This window comes from Oryx dammah, unplaced genomic scaffold (genome assembly GCF_014754425.2).
Source record: "Oryx dammah isolate SB20612 unplaced genomic scaffold, SCBI_Odam_1.1 HiC_scaffold_19, whole genome shotgun sequence".
Lineage (NCBI taxonomy): Eukaryota > Metazoa > Chordata > Mammalia > Artiodactyla > Bovidae > Oryx > Oryx dammah.
Window position 1 is genome coordinate 3756740 of NW_024070203.1, and position 23260 is coordinate 3779999.

Consider the following 23260-nt stretch of genomic DNA (forward strand, 5'->3'; position numbering starts at 1 on the left):
CTCCAGGTCTTGTTTTTTCTGACTGTATAAAGCTTGTCCATCTCTGACTGCAAAGAATTAATCAATCTGGCTTTTCGGCCAGAACCGCCATCTTCCAGTAATTCGCCAAAATGAGCAACACAAAGCGAAAGAGGAGGGGTCCCTGCTACATGATCTCCAGGCCTTTCAGAAAACATGGAGTTGTCCCTTTGGCCATATACATGCGACAAGAAGGGTGATATTGTAGATATCAAGGGAATGGGTACTGTTCAAAAAGGAATGACCCACAAATGTTACCATGGCAAAACCGGGAGAGTCTACAATGTTACCCAGCATGCTGTTGGCACCATTGTAAACAAACAAGGGCAAGATTCCTGCCAAGAGAATTAATGTGCGTATCGAGCATATTAAGCACTCTAAGAGCCAAGATAGCTTCCTGAAACGTGTGAAGGAAAACGATCAGAAAAAGAAGGAAGCCAAAGAGAAAGGGACTTGGGTTCAGCTGAAGCACCAGCCTGCTCCACCCAGAGAAGCACACTTTGTGAGGACCAATGGAAAGGAACCCGAACTGTTGGAGCCCCTTCCCTATGAGTTCATGGCCTGAGGGGTATAAAAATAAAGACCTGGGCTGTACAAATGTTTTTCTTAATTGAGTAGAGGTGTTGTGTCCAAATTCAGTGGGTGATGTCTTTTTAAACTTAGTGTTTTTTTCTTCCTGAATGATGTGAGAGTTTGTTATTCAGTATGCTCCATTTTTTAATAAACTGCCAGATATTATTTTTAAAAAAAGAATTAATCAATCTGATTTTGCTACTGACCATCTGATGATGTCCATGTATAGAGTAGTCTCTTAAGTTGCTGGAAGAGGGTGTCTGCTATGACCAGTATGTTCTCTTGGCAAAATTCTGTTAGCGTTTGCCCTGCTTCATTTTGTACTCCAAGGCCATACTTGCCTATTACTCTAGGTAACTTGAAAGCAGAAACTGAGCATCATTTCCGCTCTGGCCTAGCCTCTTCATTCTTTCTGGAGCTCTTCTTCTGTTCTTCTCCAGTAGCATACTGGATACCTACCAATCTGGGGGGCTCATCTTTCAGTGTTATGTCTTTCTTCTTTTCATACTGTTCATGGTGTTCTCGAGGCAAGAATACTAAAGTAGTGTGCCATTCTCTTCTCCAGTGGACCATGTTTTGTTCAAACTCTCCACCATGACCCATCTGTCTTGGGTGGCCCTGCACAGAATGGCTCATAGCTTCATTGAGCTAGCTTTATATTAGGTATTATTTAATGTTTTGTGATGCATTGAAAACTATTAATTCATATTAGAAATGAAAACTCTCAGGTATGTTTCATTAATCATTGTATTTTCTAACTGCTTAATAGAGTATACTGTATCAAGAAAGTTGAAAAAAAATGCCCAATGATTACATCAGGGCCATTAGGTTTGGCTCAAATCCTTTAATGATAGAGTGTCTCCTTAGAATATGAGTAAATAAAACAGCTGTTATATCTATTTTATACTTTCTGACCCTTTCTTATTAATCAAGTAAAAAAAAAGTAGGTGAAAAAATAATCTCAAAACACATACTATAAAACTTTATCAGAAAACAGCTTTGTGATCATATGTCAAATTATGTGTTCACATTCACTATGCATTTGTTAAAAGTACGTATTACATGATATAATTGATATCACCCTTACTTATGTTTGTTTTCAGGAAATTTCACATACTTTCTTTTACTTGCTCATCCTAAGAAACCTAAGATGGAGACAAGGAATATATAATCAAGCCTGTTTTACTGAGGCCTCAAATATATTTCTTATATGAAGTATGAGAATGATGCTCTTTGGCATCTTGTGTTCATAATTAAAAGATAAAAACAATTATGAAAAGTTATTATTGGTCATTATAATCTTGCTTCACTTTTACTTTTTTAAATTGAGAATATTACTTGGCTTACCTGCTGCATGCAGCAAACTAGCTTCTACTCTGTGTGGAACTCTTGGTGGAATTTTCATAGATGCACGAATCTGGTAAAAACTAAAGCAAAAGAGATAAAAGAAGTCAATTCGAAACATTTAAAAAATATGCAATGCCCCTATTTCTATATATCAATATGTATTAAAAAATAAAGTTCATCTGCTTTATCAATCTCCCATAGTTTTTACTATTGGTGGAAAACAGTGTACCAGATCCACATACAGATCAAACATTACAACTGCATTGCATATAACCCAAAGAAAAACAGGCATGTGTAAAGACAAAAACGATCTTACTTTAAATAAGAGAATATCATAACAATAATAGGAGTTACTGAGGATTCTAAGGATTTCACTGCTTAATCTGGTTTATTTTTTTATTTAAAAGACAATAAAAATATTCTTAAACACAATTTTGAGAAAACACAGGATTAATAACAAACAGTTTTAAAAATTGTTCATACATAAGACATGTATCATGTTCAAAGAATTCACTTTCATTCAACGTCAATGCTACTCCATTTAGTTTATGTACTTTTACTTGCATAAGAATATATCTACCAGTCATTAACTATCAGTTTAAATAGAAAAAATTACGAGGTAAAACCAAATGCTTCTGTTTTAACATCATTACACTATAAGTCTGTGCATGTAATGGAGGATATATGTATCTACATACACAAACACACATACACAAAGGGTTCAGTTCAGTTGCTCAGTTGTGTCCGACTCTTTGTGACCGCATGAATCGCAGCACACCAGGCCTCCCTGTCCATCACCAACTCCTGGAGTTCACTCAGACTCATGTCCATCGAGTCAGTGATGCCATCCAGCCATCTCATCCTCGGTCGTCCCCTTCTCCTCCTGCCCTCAATCCCTCCCAGCATCAGAGTCTTTTCCAATGAGTCAACTCTTCGCATGAGGTGGCCAAAGGACTGGAGTTTCAGCTTTAGCATCAGTCCTTCCAAAGAAATCAATCCCAGGGCTGATCTCCTTCAGAATGGACTGGTTGCATCTCCCTGCAGTCGAAGGGACTCTCAAGAGTCTTCTCCAACACCACAGTTCAAAAGCATCAATTCTTCAGCACTCAGCCTTCTTCACAGTCCAACTCTCACATCCATACACGACTACTGGAAAAACCATAGCCTTGACTAGATGGACCTTAGTCGGCAAAGTAATGTCTCTGTTTTTGAATATGCTATCTAAGTTGGTCATAAGCGTCTTTTAACTTCATGGCTGCAGTCACCATCTGCAGTGATTTTGGAGCCAAAAAAAATAAAGTCTGACACTGTTTCCACTGTTTCCCCATCTATTTCCCATGATGTGATGGGACCAGATGCCATGATCTTCGTTTTCTGAATGTTGAGCTTTAAGCCAACTTTTTCACTCTCCACTTTCACTTTCATCAAGAGGCTTTTTAGTTCCTCTTCACTTTCTGCCATAAGGGTGGTGTCATCTGCATATCTGAGGTGATTGATATTTCTCCCGGCATTCTTAATTCCAGCTTATGCTTCTTCCAGCCCAGCATTTCTCATGATGTACTCTGCACAGAAGTTAAATAGGCAGGGTGACAATATACAGCTTTGACGCACTCCTTTTCCTATTTGGAACCAGTCTGTTGTTCCATGGCCAATTCTAACTGTCACTTCCTGACCTACATATAGGTTTCTCAAGAGGCAGGTCAGCTGGTCTGGTATTCCCATCTCTTTCAGAATTTTCCAGCTTATTGTGATCCACTCAGTCAAAGGCCTTGGCATAGTCAAGAAAGCAGACATAGATGTTTTTCTGGAACTCTCTGGCTTTTTTCGATAATCCAGCAGATGTTGGCAATTTGATCTCTGGTTCCTCTGCCTTTTCTAAAACCAGCTTGAACACCTGGAAGTTCACGGTTCACATATTGCTGAAGCCTGGCTTGGAGAATTTTGAGCATTACTTTACTAGCATGTGCGATGAGTGCAATTGTGCGGTAGTTTGAGCATCCTTTGGCATTGCCTTTCTTTGGGATTGGAATGAAAACTGACCTTTTATAGTTCTGTGGCCACTGCTGAGTTTTCCAAATTTGCTGGCATGTTGAGTGCAGCACTTTCACAGCATCATCTTTCAGGATTTGAAATAGCTCAACTGGAATTCCATCACCTCCACTAGCTTTGTTTGTAGTCATGCTTTCTAAGGCCCACTTGACTTCACATTCCAGGATGTCTGGCTCTAGGTGAGTGATCACACCATTGTGATTATCTGGGTTGTGAAGATCATTTTTGTACAGTTCTTCTGTGTATTCTTGCCACCTCTTCTTAATATCTTCTGCTTCTGTTAGGTCCATACCATTTCTGTTCTTTATCAAGCCCATGTTTACGTGAAATGTTCACTTGGTATCTCTAATTTTCTTGAAGAGATCTCTAGTCTTTCCCATTCTGTTGTTTTCCTCTATTTCTTTGCATTGATCGCTGAGGAAGGCTTTCTTATCTCTTCTTGCTATTCTTTGGAACTCTGCATTCAGATGCTTTTATCTTTCCTTTTCTCCTTTGCTTTTCGCTTCTCTTCTTTTCACAGCTATTTATAAGGTCTCCCCAGACAACCATTTTGCTTTTTTGCATTTCTTTTCCATGGGGACGGTCTTGATCCCTGTCTCCTGTACAATGTCATGAACCTCTGTCCATAGTTCATCAGGCACTCTATCTATCAGATCCAGTCCCTTAAATCTGTTTCTCACTTCCACTGTATAATCATAAGGGATTTCATTTAGGTCATACCTGAATGGTATAGTGGTTTTCCCTACTTTCTTCAATTTAAGTCACTAAAAGCTAAATGATGATTATAAGTCAGGGATGAGTTTAGATGGACACTAGAGAGTTGAATATTTAATCTTCATTTTTTTCTTTAATGATTTCCTAGGCAAGAGTATAAATCTGTAAATAATACAAAGATTATTTAAAATACATAAATTTATTACTATGATTTCTAGGAAAGCATGGCACTGGAGAGAATATATGGACAATACCAGATTTAAAAAGTGAGAGAAAGAGTGGTCAATTAAATTTAGAACCCTTAAAATCACAATTTGGCCTTAAAGAGAACTGGCAAAATGCCAGAGAGACAGATGCTGAGTTAAGATTAAGATGAGGTCACCCTGAAAACATGAGATGACTGAGAATAAAAATCAAAGTGGAAAAAGCAGGAACTTTGGCATTAGATAGGAAAGTTTTAATTTTAATTAAAGATTAAATGAAACATTGATATTTTAAAATATTCAGGTATGCCATATAAGAGCTAAGAATAAACAACTGATATGTTTCATTTTAAACTTTTTAAACACAGGAACTATGACCTACTTATAAGTGTACACCCACGATTATAACAAATTTGTACACATTAGTTCAAAGACATTTAAACAACAATGCCTTTACTGTATACCATTAGAGTATCTTATTTAAAATTGCCTGATCTTAAATGTGCATGTGTACATATAATACATACATGTACCATTCATTCATGACTTATACAGGACCCACCAATGTGTTAGCCACTGGGCTAAGTACTAGAGACACAGGGAAAACAAACCACTGGTAGTAATTACATATGTTATTTTAAACGATGTTCCTTTTGCATTTGTAACAGCAGCCTACTATGACTCTAAACACATTTTTAAAATTAGAATTAATGGTACTTTAAGGTACAAATCTCCAAAAATGAGGAAAACTTTCAATTGTGTGTGTTAGCTACTTTCAAGACTGTGCATATGTTAACTATTTTTTACATAAAATATCAAGCAGTAAAATTTTTAAAACACAGGATAAAACAGTTCCTTTTTAAGGGCCATGGTGAGCTAGGTTATTTAGAACTTCTTGCTTAGAAAACAACCCAAACTGCCAAATAAAGGTTATACGATTATTGAAGAAATAACAAAATAGTACGGAATTATTAAAAAAATTCAGTCTGGCAGGCAAGGCAATGAAGCTGTTTCTGTCCTGAGGGAATCTGCTGATCCATTCAGACAAATCTTACTTTCACTTTTAAAAACCTGGCTTATATTCCTAATATATAAAAACAGAGAAAAAGACCAATAACCTAAAAAAAGGGGGAAAAATATATTAATAAATAGTTCACAAAAAAAGAAATTCATACATGAAAAAATGTTAAATCTTACTTATAATTTTAAAAACCACAAATTAAAATTTTAATGAGCTATTTTTCCTCATCTATCACACTGAGGGAAATTCAACAATTTGACAAAATACTCTGTTGGTGACAGTCTAGGCAAAAAGGAATTCTGCACTGCTGGAGAGGTAAAAGGGTGCATGCCCATGTGGAATGGAATTTAGCCACAGAAGGCAAAAACACCCATATTTACTCTCTGACCTAGCATCACACTTGTTAGACTATCTCCCAAAGATACTTTTCCAAAAATTTTCAATGAGGTAGCATAAGGCTATTCACTCAAGTATTAACTGCAACAAGAAAACTCGAGAAAAAAATGTCTATCAATAAAGGACTGGCTGAATAAACTATGGTGCACTACCACACAGTTATAAAACATAATCTTATATACATATATGTATATATGCATGTGTGCATGCTAAGTCACTTCAGCTGTGTCTGACTCTGCAACCCTGTGGATCATAGCCTGCCAGGCTCCTGTGTCCTAGGGATTCTCCAGGCAAGAATACTGGAATGGGTTGGCATGCAGGGGATCTTCCCAACCCAGGGATCAAACCCATGCCTCATATGTCTCCTGCACTGGCAGGCAGGTTCTTCACCAGCAGCATATCTATATTTAGCATATCTATATATACTACAAAGCAGTGATTTCTAAGATACATTTTTTACAGACAAAATCAAGTACAGAATATGTATATTATGCTACCTTTCTTTGAGAATAAAGGATATGATTATGTATTTTTTGCCTTTTAAAAAAAGTAATAAAAAGGAAGGACATACACAAAACTAATAAAAAATAAAATGGCTTTTATAGGTGGGGAGACAGGGAAATGGGGGTGAAGAGAAGGAACAGGGATGAAAATAAGGTCCTTTTCAATGAATGTACTTCAGAATTTTTATTTTGAAATCATAAAATCTTTTTATAAAAAAGCAAAATACATTAAAACACAATCCCTTAAACCACCCTAAAATAACTGAACTTAATGTGCATCTACTTAATTGCAATTTCAAAGAGTACTTTCAAGTGATTTTTAAAACACAGTACTTTCAGTGCCTGTTCCTCAGGGATATACAATAAAAGAAAACCCCAAAGAGGTTCCAAACAACATTAACAGTCTTGCTGGTTATGTTGCTACCATTATTTTGAAATTATCTTAGACATATCTACACATACATGAATAAAGCAATGACTAATTATGTTATTAGGAACCAAGACTTTCAGTGTAAGTGAAAAGAGACAGAAATATAAAATTTAAAAAAAAATCAAAAGTTAGAACAAGAAAATAGTAAAAATTTATGAAATATTTTTCTTTAAAAAAATTTGTGTCAACTGAGAAGGCCTAGAAACGACTCAATAAAAATGTGTACTTTTAACACATATATTATGATCTCTAAACACTATTTCCCATCAAAAGGAACTAGAGCCCCTCAGCTGAGTCTAAATCCAGAACAGGGAATATCACTAGAGTCTGAAACAACTAGCAATAGTAGGAGACGATCACTGCCTGGATTTTCCCATGAGAAGTTTGCAGAAATCACCCTACAGGGCTCCTCTGAACATCAGGAAGAGTCATGATGCAGTATAACCCATCAAGTATGACAAAAATACTTTGCCCACCTGATGCAAAGAACTGACTCATTGGAAAAGACCTCGATGCTGGGAAAGATTGAAGGTGGGAGGAGAAGGGGACGACAGAAGATGAGATGGTTGGATGGCATTGCTGACTCGATGGACATGAGTTGGAGTAAGCTCCGGGAGTTGGTGATGGACAGGGAAGCCTGGCGTGCGGCAGGCCATGGTATCACAGTCAGTCAGACAGGACTGAGAGACAACAACATCATTCACAGATATTTTATTTTTTAAAAGTTGAAGGTTTGTAGCAACCAAGTGTCAAGTGTCTATTGGCATGATTTTCTCAATAGCATTCACTCACTTTGTGTCTCAGTGTTATATTCTGGTAATTCAGGCTGTATTTCAAACTTTTTCATTATTATTGTATTTGTTACAGTGATCTGTGATCAGTGAACTTTGATGTTACTCTTGTCATTGTTTTGTGGTACCAGGAACTACTCATATTAGGCAGTGAACTGAAACTTCTCTGGCAGTCCAGTGGTTAAGAATCTGCTTCCACTGCAGGGGGCACAGGTTCAATCTCTGGTTGGGGAACTAAGATTTCCCCATACCACGTGGCCAAAAAGTATAAATAAATAAATTTTAAAAATTGGGCCAAATTTTTTTAACAGAAAATTAAAAAAAAAAAAAGAATAATAAATACTGTGTGTGTTTTGAGAGCTCTACCAACTGGCTGTACCCCTACCTCTCTCCCTCTCCCCAAGCCTCCCAGTTAAGACACACAATATTGAAATTAGGCCAATTAACAATCCTACAATGGCCTCTAAGTGAAAGGAAGAGCTGGTTGTTTTTCACTTTAAATCAAAAGCTAGAATTAATTAAGCTTAGTGAGGAAGGCACATTCAAGGCAGAAAACTCGGCCTCTTGTGCCAAACCGATAGCCAAGCTGTAGATTCAAAGGAAAAGCCCTGACAGAAATTACAAGTGCTACTCCAGTGACCACATGAATGAAAAGAAAGCAAACAACCTTACTGCTGATATGAAGAATGTTTTAGTGGTCTGAAGAGAAGATGAAACTAGCAATACTATTCCCTTATGCCAAAGTCTAAAACCAGAGCAAGGCCCTGATGCTGCTGCTGCTGCTAAGTCGCTTCAGTAGTGTCCGACTCTGTGCGACCCCATAGACGGCAGCCCACCAGGCTCCCTCGTCCCTGGGATTCTCCAAGCAAAAACACTGGACTGGGTTGCCATTTCCTTCTCCAATGACCAATGCCCTAAGTACCTTCAATTCTACAAAGGCTGAGTGAAGCAAGGAAGCTGTAGAAGGGAAGTTTGAAGCCAGCAGAGGCTGGTTCATGACATTTAAGCAAAGAGGCCAACTCCATGACATAGAAGTGTAAGGTGAAGCTGCAAGTCACCCAGGAGATCTAGCTAAGACAATTCATGAGGATGGCTACTCTAAACAACAGATTTTCAATGCAGACAAAACAGTCTTCTGTTGGAAAAAGATGCTATCTAGAAGTTTCATAGCTGGAGAGAAGAAGTCAATGCCTGGCTTCAAAGAGTCAAAGAACTGGCTGATTCTCTTGTTAGGAGCTAACGCAGCTGGTGACTTAACTTGAATTCAGTGCTCATTGACCATTCTGAAAGTTCTAGAGCTAAATCTCTGCTGGTGCTCTATATATGAAACAACAAAGACTGGATGACATAACATCTGCTTATAATAGTTTACTGAATATTTTAAGCCCACTGTTGGAACCTACTGCCCAGAAAAAAAGATGACTTTGAAAATGTTACTGCTCACTGAAAATGTACCTGGTTCCCTAAGAGCTCTGATGAACAACAAGATTAAAGTTGTTTTCATTACTGATAATGTAAGATCTATTCTGCAGCCTATGGATCAAGGAGTAAGGCTATAGCTTCCAGAGACAGTAATTCCTCTGGTGGATCTGTGCAAAGTGAATTGAAAACCTTCCAGAAAGAATTAATCATTCTAGATGCCATTAAGAATATTCATGATTTATGGGAAGAGGTCAAAACACCAATATTAAAATAGGAGTTGGGGCCTTCCCTGGTGAGCCAGTGGTTAGGATTCCTCGCTCCCAATGCAGGGAGCCCAGAGTTTGATACCTGGTCAGGGAATCAGATCCCACATGCTGCAACTAAAGATTCTGAGTGTAGCAACTAAGATCCAGTAAGGCCAAATAAATAAATAAATGTTTGAAAAAAATAAGGAGTTTGGAAGAAGCTGATTCTAACTTTCATGGATGACTTTGAGGGGTTTGAAACTTCAGTGGAGGAACTAAGATGCAAATGTGGTTAAGATAGCAAGAGAACCAGAATTCAAAGTGGAGCCTGAGATGTGCCTAAATTACTGCAATATCATGATAAAACTTTAATGGAAGAGGAGTTGTTTCTTATGGATGAGCAGAGGTAGTGGTTTCTTGAGATGGAATCTACCAAGGATGCTGTGAAGACTGTTGAAATGACAATAAAAGATTTAGAATATTAAGCTTAGTTAATGAAGCAGGGATAGGGTTTGAAAGGATTAACTCCAATTCTGAAAGAGGTTCTATTGCAGATAAAATGGTATCAAACATTGCTAAATGCTACAGAGAAATGATTGGTGAAAGGAAGAGTCAACCAATGGGGCACACTTCACTATCTTATTTTGTCATATTACCATGCCAACCTTGAGCTATCATCATCCTGATCAGTCAGCAGCCATCAATACTACGGCAAGACCAGCAGCCAAAAGATTACAACTCACTGAAGGCTCACATGATGGTTGGCATTTTTTAGCAATAAAGTATTTTTAAATTAAGGTACGTGCATTGTTTTTCTAGACACAATCCTATTGCACATTTAATTTTTTAGACTACAGAATAAACAACTTTTACATGCTCCAGGAAATAAAAAAATTCCTAGGAATGTGTTTATTGTGAAATTCTCTTTATTGTGATGATCTGGAACTGAACTCACAATATCTCCAAGGTATGCCCGTACTAAATAAAAACTTACAATATTTGAAAGATGCTAGGGCAATAACTTAGCAGCAGCAGCAGCAGCAGTAGGGCAACAACACAATATTCTGAAAACTAATAAATAAGGAAAGGAATAAAACATCTGCCATGCCTTTCTTTCTACAGAATAAACTGTATTTCAAAGTAACCAAATAGTTAATGAGGTAAAATTCGTCACAGAATTACAGCCAATAACTGCAGAAGAAATAATAGAATATCATCATTTTGTAAGCCTTAGTAATGTAAAACAATGACTTTGGACAAAAGTTATCAATAGGTACCACCAATTAAGTGATGTGGAACTCCATAATGGATGTATCAGGTTGACAACACCTTACTCAAATTTATGAAAAGAGACATTTTATGCCCTCAGGTGTAATGTAACAGGAAAAACACAGTATCACCTATGAACTGCTGCTGCTGCTGCTGCTAAGTCACTTCAGTCGTGTCCGACTCTGTGCGACACCATAGACATCAGCCCACCAGGCTCTGCCGTCCCTGGGATTCTCCAGGCAAGAACACTGGAGTGGGTTTGCCATTACCTTCTCCAATGCATGAAAGTGAAAAGTGAAAGTGAAGTCGCTCAGTAGTGCTGACTCTTAGTGACCCCATGGGATTTTCCAGGCAAGAGTACTGGAGTGGATTGCCATTGCCTTCTCTGCACCTATGAATGATTTTTCTCAAAAACTATTGGAATTTAATTAAGCCTAAACTGAGCAATTATAAATTTAAAAAAAAATTAAGAGACATTAACATTCAAATGCAGCCTATAAATTTTGGTGGGATATTGAATCAAACATAAATTATAAAAACACATTTATAAGATGACTGAAGAAATGATAAGCCTGATACCAAGAAATTATTTTTAAAATTTAAGTGTGATAATGACTTTGCAGATTTTCAAAAAAAGCCTTCCTGCATTAAGATATTGAAAAAAGAAATAAGGAGGTAAAATAAAGAGGAAAAAACTTTGATAATTATTAGCTAGATCTGTACTTTGATGTGTCTCAAAATTTTCCTTCAAGAAACAAAAGGTGGTCCTAGATTGGTATTTTCCAAGGGCCAGACATAAGAAAAGGAAAATCTCTCTCAAAGAATAAACCTGAAAATCTCTGCAGAAATCAGAACATGAAAGAGAGAGAGAGATGGGGAAAAAAATATAAAAGGGAATATAAAAAGCACAAAATATAAGATAATGGATAGAAAAACAAACATTATCAACAATCACATTAACTATAAATGGATTAAATGTTCCAGTTAAAGAATGCTCTAAAGAATGAAAAAGGAAATACCACCGTATGTTGTTTACAACAGACAAAGCTAAAATACAAGGATAGAGAAAGTTTGAAAATAAAAGAATGGTAAAAGGTACACTTTGCAAATGCTAACCAAAAGAAAACTGATGTTACAATATTAATATTAGAACAAAGTTAAGAGCAAAAAGCATTATTAGGATATAAAAGTATTTTCATAAATGATGCGATAAGTCGTTTCAGTCAAGTCTGACTCTCTGCGATCCCATGGACTCCAACCAGGCTCCACTGTCCATGGAATTCTCTAGGCAAGAATACTGGAGTGGGTTGCCATTTCTTTCGCCAATCATTTCCCTTAATAATGATAAAAGCTTCAATTCATCAAGTAAGAATTTTTAATTTGTAGACATTTGTTCTCAAAACATGGGATATTTAAAATCCAAAAGTCTGCCTTTAAACAGGAAAACTTAAAACTATTTTGAGCTTTATGGTCACAATAATTTTAAATGTTTGTATTTGTCATCTTATTCTGCAGTTTTTGATGTTGCTGATGTTTTCCATTCTTTGATTTGCTATGTTAATGTTGGTTAGCCTGCTTACTTTTTTTCCCCAATAACCACATTTAACCTTTAATTTCACTAGAAAGCAATTAAGTTTTTCAGAAACATTAGTATATCGGTATAAGATTTTATAGAAATACATTTTTTAAAATTGTGCTTTACATTTAGATAAGATGCCAAATTTAACAATTACTTTCCTACCATCATTCTCCTTTTCCATATTTTATTAATAACTCTAGAGAACCAATTCAATAATCTGTTCAAAATGAGCAAAATTTAAAGAACCCTAAGATTTAACTTAATAAATGTATTATTTGACTTATTTTATCATTTTAATATGTTTCAAAGCCAATTCCCTATTACAACTTCCTTAGAGTTCTAAACTTTTACTCCCTCTCCTGTTGTTCAGAACATATCACAAGTAATATATTCAAAAGAGTAAATAAAGAGTATATTTTCTAAGATGCAGAATTTTCTTAGAATATCTTCCTACAGTTACTAAAGACAGAATACTGTGGTCACTGTTTTTTTCCTGAAGGGGATATTGTGTTATTGTAGGATCATGAGTAATTTTAAGAAAAAAGTTTGAGTAGCTTCATATTTCTTTTTAGGTAAAATCTTTTGAAACCGGATACCTAGAGAACTCTTTTAATTTTTGAAATGCAAACTTTTTACCACAATATGTTAACATTTAAAATCTATCCTTTAATTTTGTCAGGAAAATAAAGGGCTCACTTGTTGTCTCAAAAAGTTTTTATTAAGATCAGGAAAGATTTATTCTTGTTTATTACTGAGCTGAATTCGTTGGTTATCTGTTTGAGAACATCTTGTTTACAGGTGGAACTCTCATAAAATCCATACAGACAGTCCCTGGGTTAAGTAACATTTGATCCATAAATTCATCTTTGTGTAAACTGTTTCATAATTTAATTATCTGCATTAATATGCAACATTAAATTTGAATTTGTGAGTACACAAACTCATAAGTTTCATGTTTCTCCTCCCACAGGTGTTTGTTTGCATTGCATTAAAGTCATTTATGGTTTGATTTTCGTGTAGATATTTCTCATAATAAAAATTGTCCTTTAATGGAAAGATTTCCTTCTAGTTAATTGACAACATTAACATTACACTATTTTTCTGTTTTCCATATTTTTTTCACAGTTCATAATTTAATTTTTCTGTTTATTTATACTTCAAACACAGGTCAATCAAGGCCAGTACTGGTTAATTTTGGGAATCCCAATCACTATCAATTTCATCATTATGATTCTTCAAAAAATGCAGACGTCCTGTTTCACACAGGCCACAAATGGCAGACCTATACCATGGCATCACTTTTTAAAAATGAGATAGGACACAAAAATGAGAGAAATCTAAAGATTTAGAAATAGTCTAATAACTGATGCAAACTGCTTTTGAGAAAACTAACTTTCTGACTACAGAGTGGCTGATTCATTAATATGAAAAACTGATTAACTTCTTATAGAATATTCTCAGTTCTTATACCTTACTGAAAAAACAGACAATTTTAGACACTTTCGAAGGCCTTGAAGAAAACCTGAGGTGGTTTCTTGTGAGTCCCAATCAGCACCACTTAATCAGAAGTCCCCAATTTTTGAAATTTACACAACATATACATGCATTATAGGCAAGGGATTATCTTTTCCAAGGTTGTAATCAATGTCAATAATCCAAAAAAATCAGCATGCAATTTTCTCTTTTGGCTGACAGTCATTTTAACATCAAACTATAAACTTCTCATGAGTTTAACAACCTCAGAATCATAAATGGAAAGGATTTAAGATTTATTTAGTTCAGAGCATTTAAAGACTGTTGTATGGAATCTAGTTTCTAGGGTTCCACAAACCTTTCCTAAGAGGATTTCAGTTCCACTATCTTGCAATGTTACTACAATTTAAGAAAACAATTCGAAGTCCATATCCTTGTTCTTCCTTATTTCCAAATCATAATATATCACTCATCTTGCAGTAATATAGCTTATGACAAGGAAATGGTTTAGGACTGAATGGGAAAAGCAGTTGTAGCTACAGGTATGTAATTAAACTGGTTTACGAGAACCTATATACTAAAGAAAATAAAACAACAGTATTACTATCAACATTGTTTCAACTATCACACCCTAGTTTCCCTTACTTGCTTTATGCTGATTACAGACTATCCCCAAAACACCTGCAAACAAATTGATAACATCTCACTTGCTTTTCAAAAGACTGTTAAAACATGTTAACACTTTGTCATGGTTCTCACACTTTCTAAATATTTGAGGATACCTAATGCTAGTCCCATGTTGCCAAGTGGTGCTAGTGGTAAAGAATCTGCCTGCCAATGTAGGAGACGTAAGAGATGTGGGTTTGATCCCTGGGTTGGGGAGATCCCTTGGAGGAGGGTATGGTACACTACTCCAGTATTCTTGCCTGGAGAATCCAATGCCGGAGAGCCTGGGGGGCTACAGTTCATGGGGTCGCAAAGATTCAGACATGACTATAGCAACTTAGCATCACGCATGCGTGCAAGGCTAGTCCATTTGCCTCCTTCTGAAATGAATTAAACTCAACTCCATTCTAGAAGCCATTCACTAATTCTAAAGCTGTGTTCTTTAAACTGTGGTATGTACACAGGTGCATCTTTGTGACATGTTATCAATCTGCAGTGAAATAAAGTAAATCAACCCTATCTCAGAGCACACAAATTTAGTTAGTCCTTTTCTTTTCTTTAAGCAAGACTTTCTCATTGAAGAAAGCAGTGCATTAATTTACATTTGGCAAAAGTATTTCACTTTTCTTGAATTAGTAACAAACTGTGCAGATAAGTATGACAGATAGCAATATCCTAACGAATTCCAGAAAAAAAATGTTCTAATAATTTTGCAGTGGTCTCCAAAGAGAGGAAATTTCCCCTCCAATTTAAAACCTAACTTTAGTTGTTATATCTTCAATTTAATCCCACTTTCATATCCTTTATGCTGCTGAGAGCAGATGTCCAAACAACAATCTTCCACGTATATTTAAAAAGCAAAATTTCCTCCCCACTTTAAGCCCTTTTAAGGAATGAATTTTGAAAGAGTCATTTGGGAAGACCACCATCTTGAAATCACATACTGCTAGTAAATAAACTCAAAACAAGTTAATTATACTGAGCTCTCACAGCACTCATTTATAAGACATACATCCACATACCATTAAATAACATCAAATTTATCATCAATGCTTTACAGTCTCAATTTTGTTTTCAAGAGTTTATAATCTACCGTATTTTAAAAAAGAACGAACAGATTAAAATGAAAATAAAGGCAGTTTTTCTTTATATTGTTAGTATCTTGACTATTTGTTTACGATTAAGGACACAATGATGTAATTACGGAAAAAACAGACCTAATCAGATGTCACATGTTCTCTCTCTGCGCCTGCCTGGAGTTTCAGTTCAGTTCAGTTCAGTCGCTCAGTTGTGTCTGACTCTTTGCGACCCCATGAATCGCAGCACACCAGGCCTACCTGTCCATCACCAACTCCCGACTTTACTCAAACTCATGTCCATTGAGCCAGTGACACCATCCAGCCATCTCATCCTCTGTCATCCCCTTCTCATCCTGCCCCCAGTCCCTCCCAGCATCAGGGTCTTTTCCAGTAAGTCAACTCTTCACGTGGGGTGGCCAAAGTATTGGGAGTTTGAGCTTTAGCATCAGTCCTTCCAAAGAGCACCCAGGACTGATCTCCTTTAGTATGGACTGGTTGGATCTCCTTGCAGTCCAAGGGACTGTCAAGAGTCTTCTCCAACACCACAGTTCAAAAGCATCAATTCTTCAGCACTCAGCCTTCTTCACAGTCCAACTCTCACATCCATACATGACTACTGGAAAAACCACAGCCTTGACCAGACAGACCTTGGTGGGCAAAGTAACATCTCTGCTTTTTAATATGCTATCTAGGTGGGTCATAAGTTTCCTTCCAAGGAGTAAGCGTCTTTTAATTTCATGGCTGCAGTCACCATCTGTAGTGATTTTGGAGCCCAGAAAAATAAAGTCTGACACCATTTCCCCATCTATTTGCCATGAAGTGATGGGACCAGATACCATGATCTTCGTTTTCTGAATGTTGAGCTTCACGCCAACTTTTTCACTCTCCTCTTTCACTTTCATCAAGAGGCTCTTTAGTTCCTCTTCACTTTCTGCCATAAGGGTGGTGTCATCTGCATATCTGAGGTTACTCATATTTCTCCTGGCAATCTTGATTCCATCTTGTGCTTCTTCCGGCCCAGCGTTTCTCATGATGTACTCTGCATATAAGTTAAATAAGCAGGTGGCTAACTGCTTTCTTATCATGTAACAACAGTGGCAAAATTAAACACTCAGCCCTAGGGACGTGCAGGACAGGTACTGTCACCAAACATGCACAAATAGTGTTTATTCACACTCCACTTCCATTTAGTTCCTGCTGAGCTATGACTCCAGTGCTATTCAGGTATTGATGTTATTTTTAAAACACTGAAGTAAAATACTCCACAGGACTGCAGGCAGATCTCATGTGGAGTTACTGCACCTTGTGGATCATGTGTTTTTTACAAATTGAAGTTTTGTGGTAACTCTGTGCTGAGCAGCCTATTGGTGCCCACTTTCCCAACAGCATTTGCTCACTTTGTGTCTCTGTGCCACAGAAACTGTGGTAATTTTCACAAAATTTCGCTTTCATTGCTATTATATTTGCTATGGTGATCTGTGATAGGTAATCTTTGACGTGACTACTGCAAAAAGATTATGCTTCACCGAAAGCTCAGATGATGGTTAGCATTTTCTAGCATTAAGGTACTTTTTACTTACAGTATGTACATTGTATTTTTAGACATAACAGACTACAGTTTAGTATAAACATCACGTTTATATGCACTGAGCAACCACAAACTTCATGTGACTTCATTGTTATACCCACTTTCCTGCGGTGTTCAGAACCTGAACCTGCATTATTTCTGAGGTCTGCCTCTATTTCATTACTTGAATTTTTAAGTTTCTTATCTCAGTCTCCTAAAAAGTCATTTCATATACAGAAAATAAACAGGAAAACACATATTTTATTTCCTAGCATTTAAATATAAATTTAGATAAATGTATCTGTTTATATACCAAAGCTGACAGTTACTTAACAGCAAACACAAGCTCCAAATTAACTGACTTATATGGCAAAGGCAGTAAAGGCTCAATAAGAAGCATAAAGAAAAGATTTAAAAGGTAGGAACTAATTAAATCAGAATAGAAAAAAGACTAAATTATATCCTTGAAAATATTCTTACAAATAAACAAGTCAAGTAATATATCTAAAAACAATAAGCCTCTAATTTCTAGATTTTTCAAAGATCAGTAACTACATTCTTCAAGAGTCCTCAATGGATGTGGAAACTAGATTGCAGAATAACAGAAAATAAATGAAAGCACCAATCATACATGCTATGCTTATGATGGCTGACAGTAAGATGGAAGAGCAATTCACTTAGACCATATTTCCAGTTCCATATCTTCAATTATGAACTGTCTCTACTTGGATCTTACCTCACACTCAACCTAACAAAATGAACCAACCTTAAGTTCCACACTACGATCCCTTGTAACTTCATTATGTACATCAGTATCACTAATATTGTCCAAGTCAATGTGATGCAAAACTTCAGCATTATCATTTAAATTTTTTATTAAAAATTCCAAATTTGTAAAAAGTAGAGCAGTGAACTCACCCCCCACTGCCCATTTTCCACCAATGAAAAAGATTTTGCCACATATGATTCACATGTAATTTTTTTCTTTGCTGAGCTATTTCAAAGTAATCCTCGACATCGTTAAAGACGTACCTCCACATACATATTTTTTAATGTTTTTTCTGTCTCTGCAATATCCTCCACATGGAATCAGTCATTAAATCCTACTCTTAATAACCTCATAGCTCAATTGGTAAAGAATCCGCCTGCAATGCAGAAGACCCCGGTTTGATTCCTGGGTCAGGAAGATCCACTGGAGAAGAGATAGGCTACCCACTCCAGTATTCTTGGCTTTCCCTGGTGGCTCAACTGGTAAAGAATCCACCTGCAAGGCAAGAGACCTGGGTTTGATCCCTGAGTTGGGAAGATCTCCTGGAGAAGGGAAAGGCTACCCACTCCAGTATTCTGGCCTGGAGAATTCTATGGACTGTGTAGTCCATGGGGTGACAAAGAGTCAGACACAACTGAGCAACTTTCACTTTCACTTAATAACCTCAAAAGGTCTCACAGAAATCAGTAACAGTCCCCAAAAAACATTAAAGTGTGTGGGAGACTGACTTTTAAAGGTCCTCAATTTTTTTTCACCCATCCTCATATCCATGCCTCTCACAGTAAGATTCTCAACAACAAGTGGGGTGGAGGTCCCCATCCCTTTGGGCTGGCCTGACCAGTTGTTTTAGGCAGTATGCTGTGGCAGAGAAGACAGTGAGCCAGTGCCAAGCCTAGGTCTTTTTGTAAGGTTTCTCTGTCTCTCTGGACTCCTGCCTCCTCAGTGAGAACAACACTGCAGGATGAGAGGTGACAGAGCAGAGCTGAGTTCACCCAGGTGAGTCCGCTCTATACCATGCAGCTCCCTGCCAGCCGACTGCGAGTGAGCCCAGCCAACCCAGATTACCACAACCCTCCAGCTGGTCCACAGATCTGTGAACTGAAATAAATGTTTACTGTTGTGATGCCACTGAGGCTTTGGGTTTTTTGTTAGCTGCATTACTGTGGTAATAAATAACTAATACAGAAATTGGTACTAATAAAAACAAAATACATGTCATTGACTTTGGGACCAAAGTAGTAGTTACAGTTACAAAGGCAAGAAAAATAATAAGGAATCTATATGAGACTTAAAAAAAACAGTGACCCATGTTTTGTAGTGATAAATTTTTGGTGACTATGCTTTCGAACAATAACTTAAAAGAAGTTAGACTGTATCTAAAAAAACTTTTTGGCTTGAGCAAGCTAATTTTCTGGCAGAATGCTGAAAATGTCACCTGGTTGCTCCAAGCCAAGTACAGTAAGGTTCTGCAAGAAAGAGATGAGCTAAAGAAACACCTGGTCATTTTATAAGCTAAATCTAGAGAAAACAGAGAGGAATCAAGATTTCCTGGTTTTGGAAAATAAAACTTCATACAAAGATCTAACCACGGGTGTGGTTGTAAATCCCTTTCTTAAGATATCCAAAAGAGTTAAGGTGTCTAAGTGTCTAAGTAGACATTTTTACCCTGACAAAGGGCTTTCAAGAAGTTCAAATGCAGGATCCCACAGAATTCTGATCTCCACACAGTAGTGATTCATCTAGAGAGCAGTCATGTCTCACTAAACAACTGTGGGTGTGGGTTTCAGAGCATGGAATCAACCATACCAGACACGCAGAATTCCCATCAAGTTTTACAGAGGTTTCACTGGCCAAAGAGCCCCCAGCCCAGCCCTGGGAAGGCTCTGTGTCAGTGCGGGTCCCTGCACCTTCTGCTTGCTCTCCTGGATGCCCCCTCTGCCAGGGGGGCAACCCAGGCTGTTCTGCTGATGGGTGAGAGACCATGTGGAGCAGAGCACAGCTGTCTTTGTTTTTTCAAAAGATGGCAAAGCCGAGATAAACAATCAACAATAGAATTATTTATTTCATCATCTCCCCAGTCATGGCCCCACCACTACCATCCCCAGTGTAGAGACTCAGGTTTATGTCCTGAGATATTGTGAGCCCCTCTACCCTGTCCCTGGGCCTCTATTTCTTCTGCCGGACCATCCATTCAGTATCATCATGCTCTCCATATGCCAGTAAGTACTAATTGTAATAATGGTGACCATGTCGTCCGTTCTTGGAAACCACCAGTGGCTACCCCAATCCCTAGTATCAACTCTCCTCCAGACAACAAAAGCCCTTCACAAACATAACCTCTCCTCTGCTGTCTTTTCTTCTGCAATTCTACCAGAAAATATCCAGCCTCTTAGGACCCTAAAATAACATGCTCATTCCTGTTTACAAGACTGGATTCACAATGTTTTCTCCCACCAAGAGGGTCTTTCACCTTATCCTCTCCTTATCACTCTTATCCATGCTTTGACCCTATCCCCCTATCATGGGCCTTTCCTGATATGCTAGCCCAGTAAGAGGTCTTTCGCTTCTGATTCCTAGAGCACTTTCTATATATACTTTTTAAAGAGTCATCATTTTGTATTCCTACTAAGCTATTTTGTGTGTGTATATTGTGTGTGTATATTCTGCTTTTTTGAAAGCCCACACACTGTCATCTTTTAAAAAAGCAGAAATGAAATCTTTCTTATCAATTTTCAGTGAAGTCCTCTCAATGCTCAGTACAAATTCATAAACATAAGTTAAATATATCCAGAATCTTCATTAAATCCATAGGAATAATACTCATTTATTTAGAAATAATATTTCACTAAGAAAATCCTTGAACATACCTCATTGTTTTCTTTATATACGCTCAAACAAAAGTATGTACTTAAATTTAAATGAAAACTACAACTTATCTTATGCAAAATACATAATTTTCACATTAAAATACAAACCCTCTCTGAAATAAATCCACATTGTAGAACTTGTTTAGCTCCACGGAGAATTCTACCATTGCTTGAACTTCAGTCATTTTTAGTTTATACTCAGAAGACAAATCTGGTAACAGCACCTTGGTTAAAGTAGGGGAAAAAAAATCATGAGAAGCACAAAAAAATGCCAACTTAAAAAATCACTAACATTAAACATATTTTAGAGTATGATACACAGGCAGGAAATAAATATGAAGACAATTCATTTAGTGCTCCTAACTTAGCATGATCTGACTGTACAGAACCAGAATCTATACATATGTACTCACTATACATATGTACTAAGGAAATACTAAACAGCACTACCCTAGAAGATCTGCCCTGTTTGAATGCTTTTCTAAGATTTGTTTCTCTTTGTGACAACTATGTGATAATAAATAATACAGCAAATTGTTAAAAGTAACTCTGGACTTTATCATAGGTAAAAGGTAACTTTTTAAGAGAAAAATTATGTTACCTAATTATTCTCTTCTAGTTCTACACTGCACTTCACATAAAGGCAACTCAGAGTCAAAAAAAGAATTGGCATTCTTTAATTCCCATTTAAACTTATGAAGCTTTTTCTCTGACAGGTGAAGTTCTTAAATGACTGCTCATTTTTTAATTAAAAACAATTTTTCCCTCATTACAAAAGTCTAAAGTGTTCATTTTCAAGAGGCCAAAAGAGAGAGACAAGCAAAAAAGAAAACATTTATAATTCTACCCACTGAAATACATACTTGGTATATATTCTGTCTATGTGTGTATATCTGTACAATTTCTATAAAAGTAGGATCAAATTATGTATACATTTAATTTAATCTGCTTATTTCATTTATTTTTACCAATATCTATGTTAATAACTATTATACTGTGATATTATAATTTAAACAATCTCCTATTGTTAGGTTTCAATAGTTTCCATCTTCACACCATTTCAAAAAGCATCACTGCAATCAACCTTATCAATAATACATACTTTAAAAAGCAATTTGATGTAGTAAGAAAGTGTTGAAAGACAGTTCTGAGAGTCCTTATGTTTCTGCACGTCTTGCAAGCAGAGACACTGACTGCCTTTATTTCAGACTATTTTTCAAGGACACATGTTTAGCAGAGCGTCAGGAATCAGGGACTGTGTCTCATACTGGAGTTAAGGGCAAATCTTTTTACTGTCCCGTGTGATAAAGTCTCCTCTGAGGCATAAATCAGCAGGCTCACTGTCCCTCACGAAAGATTCAGGTACCTCAGCTCAGGCGTCCTCTCATGTAACACAAACTACTCTTATGCAGGCTGCCTCATACTCCAGCCACTGCTACTGCCCCGCATACAAACTGTCCTTTTCTCTGACCCAGGAGGAGTCTTGAGTCTTCTGCTGACATCCATGGTGCTTGGGAAGGCTAACTTGTCATTTGCAAGTGGGATAATACTGACCCTTTGCATTTCTTAAAACAGTTCTTCATTGAAATCTAGCAAATATTTTGATCTATTATGAATTAAATGCAAAAGAAATGCCATAGTCTTACCTCTGCTGATCAAAACTTCATTTTAATATCATTAAATAACCAATGCTGCACTTCCAGTTAGTGATTCTTGCTAAAATAATAGTGCTCCCCCTATGAGAAAGAAAAAAATAACATCTCAAACAAAATAGGAGGCATGCAAATGTCCATTTTAAGGACACCTAGGCTTTGTTAGTTACTTAGTACTTTCAATTTATCCAAAAGATCCATATCCTCCATAAGGCTTAGGAATAAGGGTTAGAAATTTGTTTTCATTCAGTTTCACACATCAATAGTAACTATTATCTTTGTTATGATTCACTTGTGTACACTTCAAAGTACAATAATAAATAGAGGAGTATTTTCTTAGTTCAGTGGTTCAGAAACAATCCTCATGAATACCCAAAACAGTATAAGCTTTTCACTTTTTAAAGAATTTTCTGTTTACTTATTATTTTTGGCTGTGCTGGGTTTTTGCTGCTGTGCGTAGGTTTTCTCTGGCTGCGGCAAGTGAGGGCTACTCTCTAGTTGCGGTGCACGGGCTTCTCACTGTGGTGGCTTCTCTCACTGTGGAGCACAGGCTCTAGGCATGTGGGCTCAGCAGTTTTCACACAGCATGTGGAATCTTCCTGGACCAGGAACCGAGCCTGTGTCCCC

At 36.9% G+C, this 23260-nt stretch overlaps 1 protein-coding gene and 1 pseudogene across 5 annotated transcripts in view; one reads left to right on the plus strand and one right to left on the minus strand.

The window, feature by feature from the left end:
- Positions 1–23260, minus strand: part of FAM135A (family with sequence similarity 135 member A) — a 153326-nt gene that overhangs the window by 111188 nt on the left and 18878 nt on the right. For all 5 annotated transcript variants that reach the window (XM_040261411.1, XM_040261409.1, XM_040261407.1 and 2 more), the window contains exons 2-4: positions 22628–22717; positions 21090–21205; positions 1939–2018 (exon numbers count right to left, since the gene is read on the minus strand). In XM_040261411.1, coding sequence (XP_040117345.1) covers positions 1939–2018; positions 21090–21166 — 157 coding nt within the window. In that variant the 5' untranslated portion in view covers positions 21167–21205; positions 22628–22717. The remainder of the gene's footprint in view (positions 1–1938; positions 2019–21089; positions 21206–22627; positions 22718–23260) is intronic.
- LOC120878671 lies at positions 108–612 on the plus strand (annotated as a pseudogene).